This window comes from Mobula birostris, chromosome 11, assembly GCF_030028105.1.
Source record: "Mobula birostris isolate sMobBir1 chromosome 11, sMobBir1.hap1, whole genome shotgun sequence".
Taxonomy (NCBI): domain Eukaryota; kingdom Metazoa; phylum Chordata; class Chondrichthyes; order Myliobatiformes; family Myliobatidae; genus Mobula; species Mobula birostris.
In genome coordinates this window covers 98229377-98239479 of record NC_092380.1, presented here as the reverse complement: position 1 = coordinate 98239479, position 10103 = coordinate 98229377, and the positions used below count along the sequence as shown (strand labels likewise).

At 40.6% G+C, this 10103-nt stretch overlaps 1 protein-coding gene across 1 annotated transcript in view; it reads left to right on the top strand.

Moving 5' to 3' along the window:
* Positions 1-248: 248 nt before the first annotated feature.
* slc6a5 (solute carrier family 6 member 5) overlaps positions 249-10103 on the top strand; it is a 68909-nt gene continuing 59054 nt past the window's right edge. The window contains exons 1-4 of the mRNA XM_072272743.1: positions 249-478; positions 2466-2660; positions 3515-4006; positions 4403-4535. Coding sequence (XP_072128844.1) covers positions 2658-2660; positions 3515-4006; positions 4403-4535 — 628 coding nt within the window. The 5' untranslated portion in view covers positions 249-478; positions 2466-2657. The remainder of the gene's footprint in view (positions 479-2465; positions 2661-3514; positions 4007-4402; positions 4536-10103) is intronic.

Sequence of the window (10103 nt, the reverse complement as noted above, 5' to 3'; positions counted from 1 at the left end):
CGGTGAGGTCACCTGCTGAAAGAGCACGGCACAAAGTCAGTTCATCTTTAACAAAGTAATTAAAAGCGGTATACGCTCTCAGGCGGCTAAGTTAGTGACGCTTGTGTAAACACAAGAGGTGCTGTAAATTCGGAGTAACACACACAAAATGCTGCGGGGACTCAGCAGGTCAGGTAGCATCTATGGGGAGGAATAAAGAGCTGAAGTGTCGTGTCGAGACTCTTCAACAGAACTCCTGGTCTCGGACCGGAATGTCGGCTCTTTGTTCGTCTCCATAGATGCTACCTAACCTGCTGAGTTCTTCCAGCATTTTCTGTTCGTTACTGGTGACGACTACAGTTCTGAACTTTGTTCTGCTCCATAGTGGTAAGGTGAACAGAAGAGTTAAAATATATCGGCGATGGATAACTAATCTGTTGAAGTGGGAATATGTAGATATGGTTCAGACAAAGCATGCGCAGTTTGAAGTTAAATATAGGTGAGTGCAAGTTTACTGAATAATAATGTAATCATTCATCTAATTGTTGCCTTAGTTTTTTGATTAATTAGTTTAATTTTTAAAACGGCCACCTCTCCTGGGACAAATATCCAAGTGATCTCAATTAATCCAATTGTATATCGATTAGACACGTTACTAACACAGGCGAATGTAATAGATTATTTGAAGTATCTCTACTGGCACGTATAGTGTGAAGTTGTTGCCTTAGCCCTCAATAGTTAATCAGAGACAGCACACGGAGGACTTGCAGACTGTTCGCTTTAGGATGTCGGCATTATATACGGCCAGGGAGCAGCTGGTTTAATGATTGAACGCAATGCAGCAATCCGGCAGTTTTAGGAGAGGGCGGGGTGCAGCGAGTGGGAACATAGTCCGGGGAATCAGAGCGCACATTTCAATTTAAGCTCCAGGAATGTAAGATACATCTGAAGTAGAACCCAGGTTCCAACTCTTAACGTATTCTAATGTGATGCTGGTGTCCACTCAAAGTTGGGAAAGAACAGTTCAGTTTACAGATAGCATCAGACTTTTGCCGCGTTTTAAGCTGTCGATACTTTAAAGCGTGTTATGGATATCGAAATTTAAAGGATTTCTCTTTTTAAACTCGCTTAAATGACTGACTCTGGGTATTTCGTTTACGATAGACCTGTGGCCGGGAGCAAAACCTAGAGCTCATCGGACCTAACCGAGTGGAGATAAGAGGCCGGTTCTGCCCCATTTAGAAGCGAAGGACTGACTAGAGGGGAATGGGGGCGATGTTGGCGGGGTGGTTCACGAGCGGTTGGGAGAAAGGTGGGGTAGTGATGTGGAAATATGCGCCGCTGGGCTGGTTCTTAACTCATGATTACAACTCCATGTTTAAAAACTAAGGTTTCCCCTGTGTTCATTGCAGCATAATGATCAGAATCGCGAAGCCTTCCTCAAACTTCTGTCGTTGCAATGTCCCGTACTGTCCACACACGCCAAACGTTCCCCAGTTAAGGTCTGCGCATAATAGAAATTCATCTTCACATCCCCACCGTGAGGAGCGAAGAGCACGAATACTTAAATATTTTATTCACGATATTAAACTTGTGCCAGCAGAGTTTGGACTAAACTGCTTTGACTGGCTCACTTCAATACAAAACGACGCGTACTATGCGTGGCAGTGGGATGGGTGCATTGCGTCAAAGATTACATGGACTATGTTTTAAAGTACGGCCGCTATAAAAAAATCTAACCCTCGACAAAACGAGCAAATCAACCCATCCCATCAGACCTTTTTAAAGAAAATTGATTATATATTGCATGAACTCCACCCCGTGCCGGAGCGTGGATGGATGCAGTGTTCTATATAAAGCTATATTTATTCTTAAAGAGCTGCGGTAAAGCGATCTATTTTTACATTTGGCAATTGGTCAACGGGCCGGTAAAGCTGACGTAAATCGGACGCACCCAAAGTTCCTTTCCTGAATCAATTATTCCCCCACAAACTTAAATCTTCCACGATTATAAGAAAATGGCAAGATGTGAAGTGTTTCTTCAGGTCTTGAAATATGTGATTTAAATACAATCCCTCCCCCCAGTAACAGGAAAACAATTAACAACATTAAATGTTTTAATATTGAGGGTGGAATCTCAGAAGTTGTTTCATTTAAGATATGGTATAAAGTTATAAAGCGTTGTCCGTGGCCAATAGTACTTAGCATGGAATTTAATAGCTTAAGAAGTTGTTTCATTGAATACTTGCGGTAAAGTTATAAAGCATTGTTCATGGCCAGTACGATTTAGCACAGAATTTAACATCATGAAATAGTTAACGGCTTAATTTTGAGTAATGAATTTGTATTCCTCGCCCACCCCCCCCCCCCTCCAGTTTATTAATTCGGTAATGTGAGTCATTCCATACGCGCAATCTTTGGGACATATACGTACGTGAGTGACAGCTCGCTAACATTTGCGTCTTTTGTTGTGTGTTTAAAAACAGAATCCAAGGGTAATGATTTATCAAACACTTATTATCAAGAAAATGTCAGACGAAGGGCACCTTGGTATTTACTGACGCACACCCAATCTGCACAGTAACGTATAGAAAGCGCTTGCTCGGAGCTGGGAGAAAATCATTCTAAGTGGCATTTCCCACGGCTTTCCCCCTTCTCAAATCTGCCGTTTCGCAAATATGGTGAGTGACATTGCTTTTCCTTTTAAATCTATTTCTGGATTCGGTTTGTATTTATGTAGACTTAGAGAGGGGATAGTTCTGGTTGGGATTCGAATTAGTTTTCTGAAATTGTCAGGGTGAACTAAGTTTTCTGACCGAAGAACGGTGGAGCTGTCTGTGGTGCTGAACCTGATACAGTAACAAATGGTAGGCGACAACGCGAAAATGTTGTTGTAACTATTGAAAATCTGGTAACATCCTAAAGTAACGTAGGCTTACCCGCAACACTCGGCATACATAGGAAGTCTGAATTAAAAACTTTTTTTTTTGCTTTAATTTGAAATTTGTACTATAACACTTGGCCCTTAGGCAGTTTATACTTCAGAACAGGCAGGGCTAATTTTTAAAATTGGTATATATTTAATCGACGGGCCCTAGACAACAAAAAAAAATGTTTGCTTTCAAATAGTCAATACTGCAAAGAAAACTGCGATTGCCTAGCATCGGGTAATCACTACCTACTGCAGTCCTAGGAAAATAACCCAATGCGGGTTCTGAGTGACAGGAAACAAATGGGGCGTTAAATTAAAGATTCGTATCATAATTGTGGAAGAGAGAGTCGGACACACTGCAATCCGTGAGCAGAAAGCCAAAGCGTTGTGCAAGAGCCGCAGATGGGGAGAAGTGCTTGACAGGGTATCGTTCAGCTGCTGCGTCGGATGGGCCATTTAAAAATTGACAAAATACCCACACATCACTCCCAATATGAAACTTGCATACTCTTTGCCTGCCTGTTCTGCTATTAATTGAATAAATAAGATTGTTTTAAACATTTGACAGGCGCGGTGGTTTAATTAGAATTTCGTATTTCACAGGACAGCATAGACCGGGAAGGCATGACCAAGCAAATTGTCAACGGTGGGGACACTTTCACCCCAGAGCTGCCCAGCAGAATCGAGGGTGCTGGGGTACCCAGAAACAGCCCGGAAACTGAACCACACCTACCTTTAGATGGACAGCAGGCCTCTGTATTCGCTCCTCAGCCCACCGGCTTAGCTCTCAAAGAAGCCAAATCTAACGAATCTGAGACCGTCAAGACTGGGATATGTATGAATGCCTCCACACAACCCAACTCCGCCGTTCGTCTGGATTCTATCGAAATTTTACCCCACAAGGATACTTCAACTGACAACAATGATCACGCAAGCTCTGCTTATTGTAAGATCACCGAGGTGGAGGTAAATCGCTCTGCGATAACCACAACGGAGCTAAACGATGCCAAAAGCAGCTGGGTTTCGAAAAGCCCTAGTACGGTGGTCCTGGGAACAGATGGTAATACAGTTGTATTTCCTGGCAATGCCAATAATGTAAGTGTTTCTCGATTTTAATTGTGCAGTGAAATTAACTAAACTGAAACAATAATAACTCCGTTTGAAAAATAGATCCACATAATTATTGAAAAGGGAAACTTTTCTACGGCTGTAAATGTGTAGACAGAATACTCGGAGGAAATGTTGCTTGAAGGTTAGACTACTCTAATTCCACTTCATTCATGGGTAATTGTTTTTAAAGTAATTTGTCTCAATGCAGTTCACTTGAAATGCGTATTCACACTCATAGATCTAAAATCTCGTGATTTCTTTTGTATCAAGACTGCATCAAAAAAAAGGAATCTGACATTGGGATAAATAATGGTAAATCGTATTGTAACCAGTCGCCATTATTGCAGGTTTGCAGAATGAGCTACATTTTGTTTTCTTTAGGAAGATGGAGATGAGAACAAAGCCAGAGGAAACTGGTCGAATAAACTGGACTTTATTCTGTCTATGGTGGGCTATGCTGTAGGACTGGGCAATGTCTGGCGGTTTCCCTACCTCGCATTTCAAAACGGCGGAGGTAAGATCCCAGTGTAGGCGATACTCTGCGACATGTATCGGTCGTACCTCATAGACAGGAGAAGGCACAGGTTCACAAGCATCGGAATAGGGAGCTTGGAGTGGGGGTGGAGATGGTCAGGATATTGCACCAGCAGCTGGAGTAAAATGTTTACAAATATCCTTGGCTTTTTATGAGCAAAGTGAAAAACAGAATAGAATGATTTGCAGTGCTATAAACGAAATGGAGGTTCTATGATTCTGAGACAGACACATCAGTCAGAAAAAAAAGCAAACAATAGCCTTTTTTAAAGCAAACAAAGTAGTTCTTTCCCTCGATCTCTCTTCGTTGTTGACAATAACCACTCGAATAGAATTGGTTTCAAACAGGAAAGGAAACCTGCGATTTTGTGTAGGAAAGCCAGGATTTGGGACATTTTAAGATGGAGGGGAGGAGAGCAGATTGGGAATCAGCGAACCTCGAGGATGTTGCCTCTGCATTCTGCGGCAGTCCTCCTCAGTGCTGAGGTGAGCAAGTGGTCGTGTGCACTGCGAGAGAGGCCGCTGCATGTTAATACTGATTACATTGACTCCACAAAACGTTAGGTGAAGATCGTACAATCAGATGTTTAAAAAAAAAGCCCAAAGGGTACACGCTTTATCAATGTCCAAGGTAATTTCACAACATGGTTGTCCATAGTCTAGAAAATCATGGCAACGTCGTTTATTTTTATGATAGTTTATTAATTTGGGATAATAAGTAATCTGTTCGGAAAATATCGGTGACTAGTCAATAGGAAGTATCAAAACATGTAAATATAAGCGTTTTCATCTAATATAAATAATGTTTGAAATTATATACACCCAAAGTTTAGAAAGTGTTAGAGAACACTTAAATACTCTGTGAATAGTCGTAAGGCCCATAGTAATAGAAGAATGTGTTTCCGTTTACACTAATTCGCATGTAACCCGGCACAGTATTAGATCTTTAAGCATGAAGCACAAAAAATGTACATTTACAAAAAAAAAGATATATCTTCAGTTACAATTTAATTGCAACAAATTTTAACCTGCATTATGTTGTACATACGTGCAATGCATACCCTTATACAGTACGTGCATGGACGAGTATGCAGATGCATCTAACAAACGAATGAGTTACGCTACATGGAAGGATTCATGCACTTGAATGCGGCACATACTACAGCAGATGTCACTAGTGAATAATTCGTGTTAGCATGTTTACAATAGGTTTGCTTTTGACACGTGTATTATTTTAAATGTGTTGTGCTGCAGTTTCAATTGAATTCAGCATTTTGGATCCCAGTTATTAAAAATTGCAACCAATTGAATGAAGCTGAAACAGCTTAAACTGTTTCATGGTAGTGCCGACAAATAATATATTCATAACGCAGACGTGCATTTCTTTGGCATCCACTGGCAGTTCAAATCGAACCGTCGAATTTTCGAACTGGTGCATCGTAAATTCGATTCCCCCTTTTGCATTCCTGTGTGAAAAGCATTCCATGAGTTAATCATGAGTTAATGGCCAATCTTCCCTGCACTATCTCTGACCAGACCAGTACTGTAATATGTTTCGGATCATATTACATTTATCACCGAAACCAAACCTTTACAATACTTGATAATGAATTGCTTAGTTGCTGATAGGATTAGTCTCAAGAAGCATTGATGCTTCCCTGGGGCGGGCGAAGCATTTCTGGTGCCGATAAAAATAAGCCTTAGTTTAATTTGAGATCAATAAAACTAAATTGGGCCAATTCTCTTACTTTGTTTTTGTTTTACTAATACGCATGGAAGGACGTGTTAACTTGACACATGGACTAGGTGGGTAAGAATTGCCCAGCACCAGATCTACTCCGATACAGTACCACCCACTTGAGAATGTTGAATTCAACGGTGCTACAAAAAAGCACTTGCATTTTCAAAAAGATAATTTGAATTTCTGGAATCTGCGCAGTCTATCTTTAAATAGGAGTTGCTGAAGGCATTGTCCCAAACCACCTATCCCAAACCATCTATCCAAATAATCGGTCTAGATATCATGAACGAAAATGCGAATGGATTAATAAACAGACGCCTATTAATATTTATAACAGACATTGTAATTAAGCGATGCCGTTAAATTATGAAGCTTTTTTTTATCATCAAGTTTCGAAGAAAATGCGCAGTTTAGGTTGACATCGCTTATTGTTGCTGTTGTGGATTTTAATGACGGCCATATCTGCATACTTGTAAATCAATGTTCTAGGGAAGGTTGTATGATGTTATCCTCATCTCACGAACAGCGTTATCAGCATTCCTGCTCAATGTCACATCTGCATCAGCATTTCGTGCGATATTCTGCTTCGGTTCTTAAAGATAACAGCGGCCAGCACTGGATTCGAAACATTTGCAACAGACCCCACGTGGCATTAGTGCCAGATGACTCTTGCGAAAAAAAGTTGTATTGTCAGTAAAGATTGATGATAAATTATCGCACATATGAGGAAGTGAATTATACTACTGTAGGTAACATTTCTATTTGGAAATAAAAGAGTGATGGATGCTGTACTTACTGTGTGATACATACTGTATTTAGAAAGTTAGTGCTTTGGTCATCATTCCATCTAGTGCCATGAGAGGTATCGTTGCCTTAAGTCCTACAGTTCATTGTAAGTTTATTTCTTGTGTTTGCGTACCACTATGGAAATACAAAGAGAAATGGTTCAATTCCCGTAACTTGATAAGCGAATGTATCACCTTCGTATAATAGAAATATAAATACAGAACCGGGGAAGAGAACGACTCGTTGTCATAACTGAATAGCTGCTAATAGTTGGCATTGGATTTTTTTAGATATCGGAGTTGGAATCTAGAGATACTGCGGAATTCACCCTTTTTGGTTCAATACAACATAATATATCTAGATTAGCGCACAGGAAATGCTGGAGGAACTCAGCACGTCAAGCAGCTTCTGTAAAAAGGAATAAAGAGATGGCGTTTCGGCCAAGAATCGTCATCAGGGCCTAGAAACATCGACTCGTTTTATTCCTTTCCATAGCTGCTGCTTGACTTGCTGACTTCTTCCAGAATTTTGTGTGTATTACCCTGGATTTCCAACATCTGCAACATCTCTTGTGTTTACCCATCATATCCATCAACTTTTATATGTTTTCTTGATCTGTGGTATGGTTTCATCATGGCAACATTGATGCTTGTTTTCCTTTTCACAAAGAAGTCACCTCATTTCAGAAGGGCTAGGTTCCCAAAATGCACAACGCATTTGCGCAGTGTAACCTAGCCGGGACAAGGCGCTAACAGCTGAATCACATTGCGATACTATACTTTCCCCCACATTGCCTCGCTAAGGTCATAGTTGAAGTTCTGTTGATACGTTGAAATATTCCCCCTTAAAAGTGCGCAGAAATCGAGATGAAGTGTTTGCAAATATATCCTTCGTCAGTACAGAAGCACACTTCGATGATGGCCGAGCAACACATACAAAATGCTGGATGAAGTTCGTCCAGCCTGATAAAGGTGTCGGACCGAAACGTCGACTGTTTATTTCCCTCCATAGATGCTGCCTGACCTGCTGAGTTCCTCCCGTACTTTGTGTGAGTGTTGCTCGAGATTCCCAGTGCAGAATTTCGCGCGTCGGTGGATGACATCCGATGTTACTTGGGTGCCTTTATGACGCAATTGGGGGCATTTAATCAAATCCAAATATCAAGTGAACTTAAGTACTTTTACATCTGTAAAACGGGGGGGGGGACAAGAAAAATGCAATTGTCTGGAAATGGGTAAAATGAAGGATCCGTTATATGTCTATAACACGATAAGAACGCCATTAATAGTTTAATGAAGATTAAACTATGCAGCAAATCAGCACCAAATGCTGATAAACACACGTTTTCAAAAAGCCTCAAAATGTGAGAGGTATTGTGATGAAAAGAAGTGTACTTTAGCACAAACGTGTTAATTTGGAACTACAAGCAAAGGTGGGGGGGGGGGGGGAGAGGAGGGAGGATTCTGTGGGAAATGAAAGACTTTGGACCAGTCTCAAGGGCCCAATAAAAGCGAATGTACTGAGATTTGAGCTTCAGTCACTTCAACCATTCGGCTGTAGTTTATAGTATATTTTATTATTGCACTGAACTGGCGCAGCAAAACAACAAATTCCACGATATATGTCAGTGATATTACACTTGATATTGATCCTAAACTGGTAAATATTGAAATTTCATGAAATGGGAAAAAGTCAAATTTATTGAGTCATGTGGAACGATATTAGGCTTTAAATCAAGGGAAATAAATTGCATCTGGCTGCCTTTTCTATATTTCGAATGCACCCGTCTAGAAGTGTTTACATGGTGTTTAACTTTTATATACCTAAACCAAATTCAGTGAGTTGGCCAGGTATTGTTAAAGCAAACATAATGCTTACTCGATGGCCTTTAGGCGAAACAGTACTAGAATCTCAGAGAACTAAATTTTTTCTCTAAAAAAAAACACCAAAATCTTTTACAACACACACAAAATGGTGTAGGAACTTAGCAGGCAAGGCAGCATCTATGGAAAAAAATTACAGTCGACGTTTCGGGCCGAAATCCTTCGGCTGGACTGGGTTCGGGTTTCGGTCCGAAACGTCAACTGTACTTTTTTTCCATAGATGCTGCCTGGCCTGCTGAGTTCCTTCAGCATTTTGTGTGTGTGTTGCTTGGATTTCCAGCATCTGCAGATTTTCTCTTGTTTGTGACCAAAATCTTATCATTATTTTCTGTTCTATCCCTTACGCCATTTCAGAATGTTATGATGTAAGACAGTAATATGTTTACTGGACTATTTAAAACATTTCCATTAATTCGCAGTATTGCTATGATATTCGTTAAGTCAAATCACGAGCCTTCAAATTTTTCTTCTGTGTGTGTATGACTCTGACATCGACAATCTTGTCACGTGGCAACGATTCCCGTTCCTTTAAAATCTTAATTTTAGGATGCTATTTTTATTTATTGGTTTCTATGGGCGTTGCAACAATTTTCGTCATCCTGATCTCTTGGCTATCTGTTAAATTTCTTTTTTATACCCGCTGCGGGTTTTCTCCAAATAATCCAAATCCAATTAGAATTTGGAATGCCTAAGGGTCATTCTAATTAAAGCTTTTACTCCTGGAAAATCATGTGAAAATTACGAGATAGTGGTACCTTTCCCTTCGATTTGCTCTTGGCGGCAATCGTTTGGGATGTACAACGCAATCTCATGTGGGACATAACCCAAAAGAAATCCCTGGAATAAATTTCCCGCCAGTTTCTCTACTGTATAGCAAAAGTAACAACCGGTGTAAATATCCCGATGAAAGATCTCGGCTGGAATTGTCAACTGTTTATTTCTTTCCATGTGTGTTTCCTGACCGCATTTCGTATGTTTCATTTTAGTCCAGATTTCCAGCATCTGCCGAATATCTTGAGTTTACGGTGTAAATGTCCAACTGATGGGACCTCAAAGGACACAAACACGCTGCCACAGCTGAGGCTCGAACTAGCAACTGCTGCTCGTTTGGGGTGGGGGGGGTGTAGAACACCAAGGG